The sequence below is a fragment of the Hemiscyllium ocellatum genome, chromosome 3 (assembly GCF_020745735.1).
Source record: "Hemiscyllium ocellatum isolate sHemOce1 chromosome 3, sHemOce1.pat.X.cur, whole genome shotgun sequence".
Taxonomy (NCBI): Eukaryota; Metazoa; Chordata; class Chondrichthyes; order Orectolobiformes; family Hemiscylliidae; genus Hemiscyllium; species Hemiscyllium ocellatum.
In genome coordinates this window covers 125,510,219-125,527,536 of record NC_083403.1, presented here as the reverse complement: position 1 = coordinate 125,527,536, position 17,318 = coordinate 125,510,219, and the positions used below count along the sequence as shown (strand labels likewise).

The 17,318-nt window shown below is 38.5% G+C and overlaps 1 protein-coding gene across 3 annotated transcripts in view; it reads right to left on the bottom strand.

The window, feature by feature from the left end:
* LOC132834381 (kinase D-interacting substrate of 220 kDa-like) overlaps window positions 1-17,318 on the bottom strand; it is a 148,465-nt gene that overhangs the window by 103,778 nt on the left and 27,369 nt on the right. For all 3 annotated transcript variants that reach the window (XM_060853243.1, XM_060853261.1, XM_060853252.1), the window contains exons 6-7: window positions 15,579-15,677; window positions 14,513-14,611 (exon numbers count right to left, since the gene is read on the bottom strand). In XM_060853243.1, the coding sequence (XP_060709226.1) occupies window positions 14,513-14,611; window positions 15,579-15,677 (198 nt within the window). The remainder of the gene's footprint in view (window positions 1-14,512; window positions 14,612-15,578; window positions 15,678-17,318) is intronic.

Below are 17,318 nucleotides of genomic sequence, written 5' to 3'. Positions count from 1 at the left end.
GTTGATCTGAAATTCAAGTATTAAGTTTGAATATTAGGTAGAGTTGGTCGAGGTAAAGGGACATTAAAAGAGCTAACAATAGATAAGCAGTGGCAAACATTATTTTAAAATCACAATTGGCGAATATACAATCCATTAAGAAATAAAAATGGCTAACTAAATGGATTGAAAGTAGACTAAGATAAAAAGAAGTGACTTATAACTCTATCAAGAAGAATATAAAGCATTAAGATTAGAAGAGTTTTAGGAATCAGCAAGGATGACCAAACAACTTTTCCATATACTGTACAAGAGTAGCAAAAGTAAACGTGCCTCTAATGAGTTTCAGACAAAAGAAATTACAATTGGGTATGAAGGAACGACAGAGACATTAAACAAGTTGAAGAAAGGAAAATGTTCGCAATAATGGGAAGCAGTATATGGAAAATGAGGGAGTAATTTCTTTTTCTGAAGGAAGTAGTACTGGAGAAATGAATGAGACAAATTTTATTGACCTGATGGTCTACATTTACAAGTTCTAAAACAGGAGCTAGCATATAGAGTAGAGGCACTGTTTATGACTATTCAAAATTCTGGACCATAGCTCGTGGATTTCAAAGTAATAAATATAACACTGCTATCCAAAAACAAAGTAAAAAGTGAGGTCTGCAGATGCTGGAGATCAGAGCTGGAAATGTGTTGCTGGTTAAAGCACAGCAGGTTAGGCAGCATCCAAGGAACAGGAAATTCGACGTTTCAGGCCAGAGCCTGATGAAGGGCTCTGGCCCGAAACGTCGAATTTCCTGTTCCTTGGATGCTGCCTAACCTGCTGAGCTTTAACCAGCAACACATTTTCAGCTATTCAAAAACAAAGGCAAGTGAAAGAAAAAGAGAGGAAAAAAAAGTATTTTTAAATCGTTAAAACTTTTTAAACACTGGTAAAGGAATTTGTTTGTCCATGCATATAAGACAAAGTTAGCAAGTGAGTACTATGTGCATCAGCAGAGCAAAAATATTTATTGCTAGAGAATGGGTCTATGCTCGAGTTTAGAAGAAATCAGATTTTTGATTTTAAAATTTTCAAGATTATTTGGAATAGATGGGAATGAGAAGTAATCAGATTAGCAATGAATTTATTGAATGCCAGAGTAGGGTCAAGACCCTGAGGAGGGAGAAGGTAAGCACTGCAGATGCTGGGGAACATGTGGAAGAGTGTGATGTATGGAAAAACACAGCAGGTCAGGGAGCATCAGAAGAGCAGGAAAATCGACGTTGAGCATAAGCTCTTCATCAGAATAACTGAGGCCAACTCCTTCTCCAAACTGATCTGTTCGTAATCGTTCACATGATTTTATTGAAACACAAAATTCTGAGTGGGACTACCAGGATAAATGCCGAAAGGCTGTTTCCCTTGGGCAAAGTGTCTAGACTAAGGGGACGTAAACAGAAAAAGTATTGGTTATTTATGGCTAAGCTAAGAGAATACTCTCTACCCAGGAGATAGAAAACCTCCTGAATTCTCTTCATAATTAGGTGGGGGATGGTCAGACACCAAATGTGAATTAACAGATTTTTGGACACCAAAGAAAATTAAACAATATGGAAAAAAAAACTTGCAGGAAAATGGGGTTGAACAAGAACAAGGACAGGAGTAGGCAATTCAGCCAATCAAGCCTGCTCTGCAATTTGATACATTGAGATGGAGATGAGATCAGCAATGTCACATTCCTACCTGCTCTCTATAATCCTTCAATCCATTACTAATTAAAAATCTGCCTACTGCCTCAAATTTACTTCATGTCCCGAAACCCTCCACACTCTGGGGTGAATTCCACAGATTCATGATCCTTTGAGGCAAGTAATTTCTCATCTGTTTTAAATCTGCTACCCCTTACGCTAAAATTGTGACTTTGTGTTCTAAAACACCCATCATGAGCAACTGTCCTTTCTACGGCTACTTTGTCAATCTTTTCAGTATCTTATATACCTCAGTTGGATATCTCCTCATTCTTTTAAATTTCAGCTTAAACTGGTCAATCTCACTTCATAAGAAAAAGCCACCCCCTTCCCCCCGAAGCAATCTAGTGAACCTCCTCTGAATTGCCTCCAATCTAACTACATCCTTCCTCGAGTAAGGAATCAAAGTTGTACACAATGCTCCTGGTGCAGTCGACCTCATCCAGTTCCAGTAGCATTTCCCTACTTTTTATAGTATATAGCAACTAATGCAAAATTTCCATTTGTCTTCCTTATTATTACTTGCTCCATTCATAATAATGAAGGTTGGAACAAGGACATATAGTCTTCTCCTTGTGATGAAAGGGATTGCTTTGTAATGACATCGAAAGCTGACTTGGAAAGAAGAGGCAAATGTACTGCAGCTCAAGTCATTCATTCCTAATGAAGGGCTTTTGACTGAAACGACAATTCTTCTGCTCCTCGGATGCTGCCCGTCCAGCTGTGTTTTTCCAGCATCACAATCTTGACTGCAGATCAAGTCGTCCCTGGTTAAAATACAGGATTGGCTGGCTCATAGTACATTTGTGCAGAAGTTCCCCAGGATAGTGTCCTAGACCCAACCATCTTCAGTTGCTTGACCAATGACAGTCCCTCCAGCAGAAAATCAGAAGTGATGTTTGCTGATGATTGCACAATGTTCAGCACTACTCACAACCCCTCAGATACTGAAACAGTTCATGTTCAAGTACAAGATCTGAATAACATGCAGACTTGGGCTAGCAAATGCAAGTAACATTCAGACCACATAAATGTCAGGCAATGACCATCTCCAATAAGAAACAATCTCACCACCATCTTGAAATTCTACGGTATTACCATCACGATTTCCCGACTAACAACATTCTGGGGTTACTACTGATTAGAAACTCAACTGGACTTACCATATAAATACAGATAGATGGCAACAAGAGCAGATCAGAGGCCAAGAACATTGAGGAGTAATTAATCTCCTGTCTCTACCATCTACCAGGCACAAGTCAGGAATGTGATGCAACATTCCCCAGTTGCATGATAGGTGCATCTTCAACAAGACTGAAGAAGCTTGACAACATCCAGTACACAGCAGCCCTCTTGACTGGCACTGCATCCACATCTTCAACACAAACACTCAACACTGTGTATGCTCTACAAGATGACACTGCAGAAATTCACCAAAGTGCCTTAGACAGCACCTTCCAAACCTACAACCACTTCCATCCAGAAGGGTAAGGAGAGTAGATAAGTGAGAACACCCCCACTTGCAAATTCACCTCCAAGCCATTCACCATCTTGATTTGAAAATATCACTGTTCCTTCACAATTGCTGGGTCAAATTCTTGGAATTCACTCTCCAAGGTTATTAAGTCTCTGGAACTCTCATCGCTGGGAATGTAGAAGGTTGGGTCATTGAGTACTTTTAGGAGAGGTAGATGGATTTTTAAATAACAAGGGAGTCAAGTCAAAGGTTATTGGAGAGGTAGGTGGGAATTTGATCAACCATGGTCTTATGTGTAGTGGAGAAGAGTAGGGGAGCCAATGGTCACTCCTGTTCCTAGTGAATATCTTCATATGGAGAATGGGATTGTTATTTATTTTATGATATGATATGCAATATTTAAAAAATTAACAAGTTAAAAATGAATCAAGAAACAGATTAGACTTAGGTAAGAAACTAATAGGAGGTAGTGAGGAATTACTTGTATTTCAATTTGAGAAAGAGATGTCCAGATGTGATAAGATCCCCAAGGGTCAAAGAGATGTAAAGAACTGAAACAAACCCTTCAGTCCAAATCGTCCATGCTGACCAGATATCCCAACTCCAACTTAGTCCCACCTGCCAGCACTTGGCCCATATCCTTCCAAACCCTTCCTATTCATATACCATCCAGATCCTTTTTAAATGTTGCAATTCTACTAGCCTCCACCACTTCCTCTTCCACACATATACCACCCTTTGCGTGAAAAAATTGCCCTTAGGTCTCTTTTATATCTTTCCCCTCTCACCCTAAACCTATGCCCTCTAGTTCTGGACCTCCCCACCACAGCGAAAAGATTTTGCCTATTTATCCTATCCATGCCCCTCATGATTTTATAAACCTCCATAAGGTCACCCCTCAGTCTCCAGCGCTCCAGGGAAAACAGCCCCAGCCTATTCAACCTCTCCCTATAACTCAAACCCTCCAACCCTGGCAATATCCTTGTAGATCGTTTCTGAACCCGTTCAAGTCTCACAACATCCTTCCAGTGGAAGGAGACTAGAATTGAATGCAATATTCCAAAAGTGGCCAAACCAACATCCTGTACAGCCTCAAATGACCTCCCAACTCCTGTACTCAATACTCTGACCAATACAGGAAAATATACCAAACGCCTTCTTCACTATCATGTCCAGTTGAGATTCTACTTTCAAGAATGTATGAACCTGCATTCCAAGGTCACTTTGTTCCATTCCATTCAGATTATAAGTCCTGCTAAGATTTGCCTTTCCAAAATGCATCACCTCGCATTTATCTAAATTAAACTCCATCTACAACTTCTCAGTCCACTGGCCCATCTGATCGAGATCCCATTGTAATCTGAGGTAACCTTCTTCACTGTCCACTACACCTCCAATTTTGTTGTTATCTGCAAACTTACCAACTACACCTCCTATGTTCACATGCAAATCATTAATATAGATGACGAAAAGTAGTGGACCCAGCACCGATCTTTGTGGCACTCCGCTGGTCACAGGCCTCCAGTCTGAAAGCCAACCCTCCACCACCACCCTCTATCTTCTACTTTTGAGCCAGTTCTGGATCCAAATGGCTAGTTCTCCTTGTGTTCCATGAAATCTAACCGTGCCAACCAGTCTCCCATGGGGAACCTTGTCGAACGCCTTACTGAAGTCCATACAGATCACATCTACACTCTGCCCTCATCAATCCTCTTTGTTACTTCCTCAAAAAACTCAATCAAGTTTGTGAGAAATGATTTCCCACGCACAAAGCCATGCTGACTATCCCTAATCAGTCCTTGCCTTTCCAAATATATGTACATCCTGTCCCTCAGGATTCCCTCCAACAACTTGCCTACCACTGCGTTAGGCTCACTGGTCTATAGTTCCCTGACTTGTCCTTACCACCTTTCTTAAACAGTGGCACAATGTTAACCAACCTCCAGTCTACCAGCACCTCACCTGTGACTATTGATGATTCAAATATCTCAGCAAGAGGCCCAGCAAACACTTCCCTAATTTCCCACAGAGTTCTAGGGTACAGCTGATCAGGAAAACCATTACATTAGATTTTTAGAATGAAGCTGAGAAAAGTGGTGGTTCATGCCAGATTCACAACATAACACATAATTTAAGGAAGATTCAACTTCCTATTCAGTTGTATATAAAGGATCTAAGAGCAACATACATTCTTCCTTCATGCTAACCAACCTCCTCACCTCATGTAAAACCAAAAAACAAGCTAATCAGCCTTTTGTGTTCTGACATAAATGATGACCTAAGGGGCAACTTTTTCACGCAGAGGGTGGTACGTGTATGGAATGAGCTGCCAGAGGAAGTGGTGGAGGCTGGTACAATTGCAACATTTAAGAGGCTTTTGGATGGGAATATGAATAGGAAGGGTTTGGTGGGATATGGGCCAGGTGCTGGCAAGTGGGACTTGATTGGGTTGGGATATCTGGTCGGCATGGACAAGTTGGACCGAAGGATCTGTTTCCATGCTGTACATCTCTATGATAATACTCAGCTTTACCTCAGCCGTCTATCATTTCCAAATTATCAAGCTTCTCACTATATCCGTGATGGATGTGCTGAAACTTCCATCAAATAAACATTAGAATTAAACAAAATGCTTAACTAAACATTTACAACATCAGAGTCATATTTGACCCTGAGACGAGCCTCCATCCACAAACGAGGGTTGCAGCAGGAGATGAGCTGTGCCAGCAGCAGAGTGTGAATAGATGTCATTGCATTCTCCCAAGCTGATAATCTGCAGGTAATTTGCACATCAACCAGGAGATATCAAAGTTTAGTGCCTTTTATAACTGTGTAAATTTAGGTTCAGTCTGATCTATATTTACTTGTGGTTTCATGAACAACCATCACCTTGTACTCACTGATCCACGCAGATGTCTGATTGAAAATGTATCAGATTTAGAGTTCTTTTCTTTGCTTTGTATTCTTCTAAGTCCAAGATCGCTGCCTTTCCTTATCTCAGGAACTTCAAACAGTGATAAACTCTCACATTTGTACAGCGCCAATCTTGTTCAATGATGACTTCAATCATTTCATTACTGCTGGATGTGCTTTCAGATAGTGTAATCTTTACCCAGGAAAGTCTCTCTCCAACTATTGAGCCTTTCCTCATTTCTTTCATTTAGTTGTGCCCTAAAAACTATCACTTCCCACCAAAATCTTTGGTTCTCATTTTGTTGCGTTAAATTTTGTTTCATAATACTCTCGTGAAGCATCTTGGGATGTTTTAGTACACTAAATACAAAGTTGTTACTGATCTTACTTTCTGTTTATGGAACATTCCTTTCATGAAAAATTAAGTGCCTCATTTGCATTCTGCAAACCACTAGATGTAAACCACTTCAGAATATCATGAGGATTCAATAATTTCACTTCTATTTTCCTGGTTAGCTATACTTTGATTATATTTGTCACAGTGTGGTCACCAATTGCCACTGTAGCCACAAATGTTTGCACCTTATTTTGAGTGCTTGTTTCAAGCCAGCTTTCAAAGTGCACTGAGATGTCAGTGAACTAGCCTCAAGGTCTAAGCAAATGTTCAGGGTAATGGGTTTCAAATATACCTATGCAACGCATAAAACTTAAAATCAATTAATAAAATCTGGAATTGAAAGTTAGTCTTGGTGTTGTTGCCAACGTCAAATTACAATCAATTTTTCATAAAAACATGTTCACTACGTCCTTAGGAAAAGGGAATCTGGCTTTCTTAAACTGGTCAGGCCTACACGCGATTCCAGATCCTAATAATAAGTTTGACTCTGAAATAACTGCCAAGAGGCAGTATGCTGTCACCAAGTCACCTTTTATTTATTATTGCACAGTATATTGGCTGTGGCCAGCCAGTTCGGAGTCAGTCCTCAATTGAGAAGTTGCTATTCGCCTGGCTTTTTTTTTTGTTTTGTCTCTTTGTGCCCTTCACTGAGGAGACTCTCAATCTCCTGGTTATACTTTTTTTCTTCCCACACATTAATGCTTAACTGTGGTATCTGTTGGCTACAGATTTTTTACTGTACTCAAATTCCACCATCTGCCATGGTTGGATTTGAACCCTGATTCCTGGGTCATGGGCTGAGTTTCTGGATTAATAGTCCAGTGACAACACTGTGAGGCCGTTGCCTCCCCAAGTTTGGTCAGCCAAGGCTTTCCTGAGTGGCCCAGGTTAACAACCCCAATCAAGAACTTCCAGTCAATGAGGTCCACCTGGTTCCAATCACTACACACTCTTAACTCCTCTGAATAGCCTGTCAGAACAGTAATTTCACAGGACAATTAGAGATGAGCCATCTTTATCCCATAAAAGAATGAAAATGAATATACAGTTTGGGACCGATACAACTCAAAAGCTTTGAAATAAATATCATTCTTACATGCACTATTTTTAAAAGTGCAAGTAACATACAGTGGATCCTTCTCTGTAAACACTATATATGGTAAAAAGTCAGGGTTTTCAAGTGGTTTATACCTTTAGATAGCAATTCCCTTTGTCTCCACATTTTTAAAGAATAAGAATTGATTTGGTTTAGAATAAAGATTAAATCAGATTTCATAGTTGTTTGACAATTAATGATTGCTCAGAGACTTTTGCAGGCTATTATACACAATCAACATTTTTCAATGTGCTGATTTATTTTTGACCCACATATCCTTCACACAGGTTATAGAGTGTGAGACAGATGCAAAATTCAAATTGAACTAACAGATTTTCATTGCACTACTGATGAATGAAAAATTGGAAACTGGTATTTACATCTTCTTGCATTATATTTAGATCATTGCTCGTGTTATGATCCCAGCCCATATGATAAATGGATAAGTCAGATTCCAGACAAGAACTTATTTCCTGTAAATTCTGTACGAACTTTTCATTCAGTAGACCAGGCAGATAATTTAAAAATCAAAATTGTCATGTAACCCACAAAAAAAATTAGATCGTTTGTATTTCGTAAAGATAAAGCCACTTGTTCAGAGATGAAAAGGATAACTAAAAATACAATGGTAGCGAGTTTTTATTTGATTTTTCTACATCTTGTGCCAGAGGCAGCAGTAACTAGAACAAATTCTCACAACAAATTCCAATGATTACTGAACTCATGCAATATATGTGGAAAATCATAATAGAGCAGCTGCAGGCAAATATAGTCCCTTAATTGACACATGTTGCAACAAACTTGATTCAGCAGGAATAGTTCATTTCAAATTCAGAGGGATTGATTTATGGGAGGGATTGTCTATGAAAAGGCTCTACAGGCACATACAAGGTGGTGTGTGGGTCTAAGACGAGTACTTTAAAACTTAAAAAAGGGCAATTAGGAGGTCACAAAAGCAGAGTTAACTGAAGCAAACCAGCAAACAAGTTTAAGGAATAAGTCAATACAGGTGCAGTGGCAGCCATTTCAGAGGATATCTCAAAATACTCAGAATAAACACATTTGAATAAGAATGAAAAATTTCAACAGGAGGGCCCACCATTTGTGGTGAACTAAACCAGTTAAAGATGGTGTCAAACTTACAGAAATCATATAATTGTGCAAACAAAACTACCAGGTGAGAAGGTTGGACAGAATATAAAAAACAAAGAATGACTAAAAGATTAATAACATGTTAACGTTAACTAGAAATATAAAATCAAATAACAAGAGTTTCTGTAGATATTTAAAAACAATTAACAAAATAGGCAATGATCTTCTAAAAAGTGAGTCTCAAGAATCAATAACAGAAAATGAGGAGATAGCAGATTAACAACATTTTGCCTCAGTCTCCAGTATAGATAATACAAGTGACATCTCAGAAATGGCAATAAATCAGCAAATTGAAGAGAGGGAGGAATAAAAATTACAAAATCACCAGGAAATTGTTGGAGCCACGGGCTAAAAATCCCCGAGTCCTAGTGGATTACATCCTTGGGTCTCAGAAAAAGTGGTTAGTGAGATGATTGATGTATTTGTTTTAATTTCCCATTTTTTTCTAGATCAGGAAAGTTTCCATATGACTGTAAATTAGCAAATGTAACTCTTTTATTCAAAAAGCGAGGCAGTCAGAAAGCAGGGTACTTAGCTTGATATCCGTGAAAGCAAAAAGTTAGAAGCTATTATTAAAATTCTAGCCAGGCACATAGAAAAGTTTATGGTAATCAGGCAGAGTAAACATAATTTTGTGAAAAGAAATCATGACAAATAAATTCATTGGATTTATGTGAAGTAATAATTCACTTTGGCTAAAAGAGAACCAGTGGATGTACTGTACTTGGACTTACAGGAGGCATTTGATTAGGTATCAAAGATTATTGTGGAATAATAAGATGATAGAGGGTACCATATTGGCATTGATAGACAATTGGCTAGCTAACAGTCAACATAAATAAGTCAATTTTCTAGGTGGCATGGTATAAAAAGTGCAGTGCCATAGTGATCTGAACTGGAGTGTCAACATTTTACCGGGTGGCATGGTGGCACAGAGGTTAGCACTGCTGCCTCACAACGCCAGGTTCAATTCCCGCCTTAAGCAACTGTTTGTGTGGAGTTTGCACATTCTCCAAGTGTCTGCGTGGGTTTCCTCCGGGTGCTCCGGTTTCCTCCCACAGTCCAAAAACATGCAGGTTAGGTGAATAGGCCATGCTAAATTGCCCGTGATAGGTGAAGGGGTAAATGTAGGGGAATAGGTCTGGGTGGGTTGCTCTTCGGAGGGTCGGTGTGGACTTGTTGGGCCAAAGGGCCTGTTTCCACACTGAGTAATCTAATAAAAAAAATAAAAGAAAGACTTGGGCGAAGGAATGGAAGATACGTTGCTAAATGTGAAGTTACAATGTATACAGGTACACTTTATAGCTTTCTTATCCTCTTCAAATGAGACAGAGATAGGTTACTTCAGTGGGCAAAAGGTCTGGCAAATGGAGCATTTTGAAAGATGTGAATCTGTCCATTTCAGCAAGAATCTAAATGGTGAAAGATTGCAGAACTCTGAACTGAAAAGGGACCTTGATGTACGCATGAATCACAAAAGAGGAATATGTAGACACTACAAGTAATTAGGAAAGCCCACTGGAGTTTGATATTTATTGCAAGGTGAAATGAATACAAAAGGGAGAGGTAAACAGAAGAACTAAGAGCAGGAGTAGGCCATCTGGCCCTTCAAGTCCGCCATGCAATAAGGTCATGGCTGATCTTTTCGTGGCCTCAGCTCCACTTACCCGTGCTCTCACCATAACCCTTAATTCCTTTACTGTTCAAAACAATCTTAGCTTTAAAAACATTCAATGAGGAAGCTTCACTGGGCATGGAGTTCCACAGATTCACAACTCTCTGGGTGAAGAATTTCCTTCTCAATACAGTTTAAAATTTCCCCCTAATTTTGAGGCTATGCCTTCTTGTCTTAGTTTCACCTGTCAGCTTTACAGGGCACTGATGAGGCCACATCTGGAGTATTGTAACCAGTGTTGGCTTCCTATTTAAAGGAAGGATGCAAAAAAAAGTGTTAGAAGTAACTCAGAATGACTAATACCTAGAAAAAGTGGGTTGTCTTGCAAGAAAAGATTGGGCAGACAAGGCTCATATCTACTTGAATTAAAAGAGGTACAAAGTTACTTTTTTTCAAAACATAATATCCTGAGCAGTTTACACCAGGCTAGATGTGAAAATGAGATTTCTCCTTTTGGAGAAATAAAGGACATTAAGACACGGCTAAGGAGAAATCTTTCTCTTAGGTGGTCAGAAGTGTTTGAAATTCTCTTCTTGAAAAAGTGGTGGAAACAAAGTCTTTAAATATTTTTAAGATGTAGATACGTGATAACTAAGAGTGAAAGGTTATCAAAATAGGCAAAAATGTGGGGTGATAACATCAGCTATGATCTTGCTGAACGGCACAGCAAGCTTAAGGGGTTGAATAGTTTAATTCTGCTCCTAATTACATACCAGAAACGCTGGGTACAAGGAGCAACTAAAGAAAATCAGCATTAGTAAGGAAATTGTGTTGGAGAAATTGACGGGATTGAAGGCTGATAAATCTCCAGATTCTGGTAATCATTCCAAAGTATTTAAGAAAGTGGCCCGAAAATGCATTGCTGACCATCTTTCAATTCTCGATAGACTCTTGAACAGTTCCTATTCATTGGTGGGTAGCTGATGTAACCCCCCTATTTAAAGGCGAGAGGCAAAGAGTAAATAGGGAATTATAGACTAGTCAACCTGATATCACAGAATCTCTATAGCGTGAAAGCAGGCCATTCAGCCCAATGTGTGTACACACATCCTCCAAAGAGGATCCCACCCAGACCCACTCCCTACTCTAGCTCTGTAACCCTGTATATTACCATGTTTATCCACTGAACCTACACATCCCTGGACATTATGGGAAATTTAGCATGGTCAATCAACCTAACCTGCACATCTATGGACTGTGGGAGGAAACCATGGCACATGAAGGAAACCCACGCAGACAAAAGGGAGAATGTGCAAACTCCACACAAATGTTCAACCGAGTGTGGAGTCGAACCTGGGTTGCTGGCACTGTGAGACAGTAGTGCCAACCACTGAGCAATTATGTCGCCCTGGATCAATAATGGGGAAAATGCTAGAGTCTATTATAAAAGAATTAACAGATAAGTATTTGGTAAAGAGTAGCAGGACTGAATTGGACAGAGAAAACATAGAATTCCAAATCATGCTTGACAAATCTACTGGAATTTTTCAAAGCTGAAACCAATTGAGGTAACGAAGGGGATGCAGTGGATGTGGTTTACTTGGGTTTTCAAAGATGACTTTCGACAAAGTCCAACATAGATTACTGTATAAAATTAAAACACGTGGGATCTGAGGATACTACATAGAGATAGATAAAAAAATAAGTTGGCAGACAGGAAACAAAGTGTAGGAATAAGTGGGTCTTTATCTGAATGGCATGCAGTGACTAGTGGGATATCACAGGTATCAGTGCTTAGACTCCACCTATTCATAATATATTAATGACTTGGAAATGAAAACCAAATGCAATATCTCCAAACTTGCAGATGACAGAGCTAAGTGGGAGGGTGAGCTGTCAGGAGGGTGAAGGAACGCTTCAGCGAAATTTGGACAAGCTGAATGGATGGGTAAATGCATGACAGATGCAGTGGAATGTGGATAAATGAGAGGTTACTCACTTTTTTTTAGTACAGAAAGGTAGATGATCATCCAAATGTTGAGATATTAAGAAAGGGGAGTATGCAGTGACACCTGGGTATCCTCATGCACTAGTTGCTGAATATAATCATGAATGAGCAGCAGGCGATAAAGGCAGGTGTCCTTCTTTGTGAGAAGATTCATTACAGAAGAGGATGTCTTGCTGTAATTATACAAAGCCTTGCTGAGACCACACCCGGAATGAGGATGCAGCTTTGATTTCCTTATCTGAGGAAGGATGCTCTAACTATACAGGGAATGGAGTGAAGGTTTATCAACCAGATTCCTGGGATAGTGGGAATGACATATGAGGAGAGGTTAGGATTATATTCACTGGAGTTTGGAAGAATTAAATGGTATCTCACAGAAACCTATAAAATTCTATCAAGGGCAGCACTGTAGCTCAGTGGTTAGCACTGCTACCTCACAGCGGCAGAGACCCAGGTTTGATTCCAATCTCGGGAAACTGTGTATATGGAATTTTGCACATTCTCTCAGTATCTGTATGGGTTTCCTCTGGGTGCTCAGGATTCCTCCCACAATCCAAAGATGTGCAGGTTAGGTGAATTGGCCATGTTAAATTGCCCCAGAGTATTCAGGAATGTGTAGGTTAGGTGCATTAGTCTGGTGTAAATGTAGAGTAATAGGGTAGATCATGGGTATGGGTGGGTTACTCTTCGGAGGATTGGTGTGACTTGTTGGGCTGAAGGGCCTGTTGCCACACTGTAGGTATTCTATTTTATTCTATTCTATTCTATAAGACTGGACAGAGTAGCTGAAGGGCATTCCTGATGGCAGGAGAACCTAGCAGGAGTCACAGTCTAAAAATAGATGTGAAAAAAAAGGCTGAAATGAGGAGAAATTTCTTCACTTAGTGGTGAGCCTGAAAAGTTTCTATCACAGAAAGCAATTTGAAACTGATTTCAAGGAGTTGGACATAGCACTTGGGGCTAAAGGGATCAAAAGATATTGGGCCAAAGCAGGAACAGGCTGAGTTGGATGATCAGCTACAATCCTAATGAAAGCAGCATCAGGCCAAATGGCCTATTCCTGCTCCTATTTTCTATGTAATTTGTATGTTTGTATCTCTCTTGTGTGAACTGTTTTAATCCATGCTTAGGTTGTACTACAATAACTGCACCTCACTCTTCTAGAAACAGCATGCATGAAGAACTGTATTTACTATTACATACTATTTACATGTCTACAGACTATGTGCTCTTGGAAAATGCTAACAAAATCGAGATTGGTGTTTCGCAGCCAAAGAAATGTCACTGTCTATGACAAGAATATAACCACTTGCACCCAATTGAACACCAATGAAATAAAGTGGAGACAGGTCGTCTCTCTCTCTCTGATAAACTAATTAGTGAAGAGAATGATTTGGAGATGCCAGTGTTGGACTGGGGTGTACAAAGTTAAAAATCACACAACACCAGGTTATAGTCCAACAGGTTTAATTGGAAGCACACTAGCTTTCGGAGGGACGCTCAGAAAGCTAGTGTGCTTCCAATTAAACCTGTTGGACTATAACCTGGTGTTGTGTGATTTTTAACCTAGTGAAGAGAAAGGGGACAGGGGTCAGGTAACAAGAAACAAAGTTGAGGAGGAGGGAATGCATGAGCCCAAACATCTGAAAAAAAATCACAAAGCTACTGTTTGTAAAGTTACCTTCACTCTCTAAAAGACTAAGCTTTCCATTTCACAAAACACGAGAGGAAAGTAATGAATAGTCTACTTGAAATACTGAAATAATATTCATTTTGAATCAATCTACTTCTCACTATTTCACTAGATCTGCCAGATTTAATATTGCAATGTTTTCATAACTAAGTACACTTAAGTTACAATGACAACATCGAAGTAACATATTGCATGGCCCCATAAAAATCAGAGTCATAAATATCAAGCCATTTGCATTATTCCACATAAACTAATTCTTAATTTGGAAGACTCATTCTGCACTCACTTTCAACTCAAACTTGATTAAAGAGCTATTCCAAATAGTACTTACACACCAAAGTTTTTTTAATTCAACATAAAATCAAATACAGTTAATTGTGTATATTTAGCAACATAATAATTTAAATCTCATTAAATGTAGGGATAAATTGTTGGGAATACATACAGCTCCTTCCTGATCAACATCAGCACCCATTTCCAACAAATGCTTCACACACTGAAGATGACCCTTTCTGGCAGCCCATATCAATGGAGTTGTTCCATACTGAAAGAAAATTAGGAAAAAAAACATTTTTTAAGCTTGTGTGATTATACTTTAGATTTCATAATACAGTTAAGACGGCATAAACATGGTTTGTGAAGACCCGTCAAAATCTTGAACCAGGTTATATTTGCAACCAACCTCAGTGTCAAGTGTACTGCCTCTCTGAAGTCATGATTACAATTGTTTTATACACAAATCAATTAAAAAAGGTAAACACAAGATTCGAAACCATTTATAGTACTATAATAGTATAGCTGATTCAGAAAGCTGCATTCCTGAGCAATTGAGAAGTACAGTTAATGCTGTTGGCGCTGTTTATTTCATTTTGGAGTGATTGAATGTATGGAATTGGTCAAATCTGTGGGTCAGGAGTTACATGGAGGCCAGATCAAGTAAAAAAAAATGGCAGATTCCCTTCCTTAAAAGACATCAGTAAACCAGAGAGTTTGCAACAACCAACTATGGCTATATGCTCGCCATTAGACTAGATATGTTTTAATTCCAGGTGTTAATTGATTACAAATTTTACTAGTTGCAATTCAATCCCAAGTCCCCAGAACATTATCTCGGACTGTGAATTTCTAGTGATGAGATGACCACAAAACCACCATCTACTAATGTGGCAGGGAAATTGTGTTTGACAAGTTTATTAAAATGTTTTAAGACTGCAACAAGTAGTGTCAATAAAGGAAAACCACTTAGATTTTCAAAAAGCATTTAATAAGGTGCATTTTTTTTTATTTACTGCACAAGTTAAGAACTCGTGGGTTTCAGGCAAAATATTAGCAGTGACACAGTCAACTTATCAGAGATAGAAAGTAGGGTTAAATGGGTCCTTTTCAGGTCGGGAATTTATAACTAGGAGTGTGTCACTAGTTCTGGATTTATCAGATGAAGATAATATTTTTGTTGCACTTCTATGCAAATGCCAGTAGCAAGTATTTTATGCTATCTATTACAGACTTACTTTGTCAGAGCAGTTGACCTTGGCGCCGTGTTGCAGCAAAAGTTCAACAATTTCATGATGTCCTCGTCCAGCTGCCCAAATAATAGGGTAAACGCTATACTGCTGGCGAAAATGCAAATCTGTCACTAATTGATCATTAAAACAGAGATGTATTTAGAGAAAACAAAAAAATGATTAAAATTGCATTTCATTAAGTGCATATTTAAAGTATACAAGTAAAATACAGCCAACTTTAATAGTTCACTTTGTGAATCTAGTGGTAATTTCAAGGTTTGCTGCAAGTATTTGTAACTGGGCGAAAGAATTCAGGGAAAAAAAGTTTAATCAACTACAGCAAGGAAAACATCAAGGCTTTATACAGCAGGGAAGCATCTGGGGTAAAATTAAGCACAGTGGGTCTGGAAGGGGCAGTGAAAGTAATAAAAAGTAAGAAGATATAAGTAACCAAAATCATATCAGGAAAAATTAGAAAAACACAAACTGAAAATACTACCAAAATGCATAAAGATTATACAGCAAATTAGATGAATTAATAGCAAATATAGAAATAAGTTTGATCTCACATCAATTACAACAACAAGACAACAAATCAATCGAGGTTAGGAACTAAGCACGGCAAGATGCTTAACTTTGATAAGAGTCAGAAAATGGAAAAGGAGATGGGATAAATCTGTCTTTATTTAATCCTTTACTGTCAAAGAGAGAAAAACAGTAGTGGGCTCAGTTTGGGTGGAGTTAAGAAACAACATGAGACAGAAAATCTTTTTGGTTGCTGTTGTTCAGAGAACAAAACCATAAATTACAGATATAATAAGGATGATATAGCAATGATGGAGAAGATTTAATCTTCATATAAAACAGGGCAAATTAAATTTACTATAATGGCGTGAAGGATGAGTTTGTACAAATGCACACAAGACAGAGAGTAGATCAGAATGTCAAGGAGGCAGTAAGCAACGTATTATTTGAAACTAACATTATGCAATGAGAAAGGGATAATTAATATATTTATTGTACAGGAAAGAGTGACCATAATACGTTCAAATTTCATTTTAAGCTTTAAAGTGAATCAGTAATCCAAACTAGTTTTTCATTAAAGAATGCAAACTACTTGGATAGAAGGGTTGAGTAGGTGAAGGCAGACTCGGAAGCTGCATTAAAAAGACATGGCATTAAAACAAGAAAACGTTCCTAAGTAAAGAATATATTAGTTGCAGCAAACAAAACATACATAAATTTGGTTCTAGCATGGCTAACAACAGCAACTGAAGTTATTATTAGATCAAAAAGTGGTTTATATAATTTTAACAAAATAGTACAGCTATTTTCCAACTCGTCAAATCTTAGGCGAACTGTATACATGATCCACATATGTAGAATTCATGTTTTGATTACATCTGTTTGTTACACACTTGAAAATTTACACTACACTGAAGGAGTTTAAAAATAAATGGAATGTTGAGGAGTGAGGCTTTTCTTTCAGTCATAGGATGAGCATCATTTATTGCCTTTCCCTCATAGCCCTTAAGGGCTGTTATGAGTCAACCATATTGCTGTGTATCTGGGGGTAGATGTGAGCCAGCCCAGATAAGGATGACAAATTTTCTTTCCTAAAAGGATGTCTTTTTACAATAATTGACAATGGTTACATGATCAGAAGTGAGGATGCTCAATGATTGCACAAGGTTGAACACTATTTGCAACTTTACAGATACTGAAGGAGTCCATGACTAAATGTAT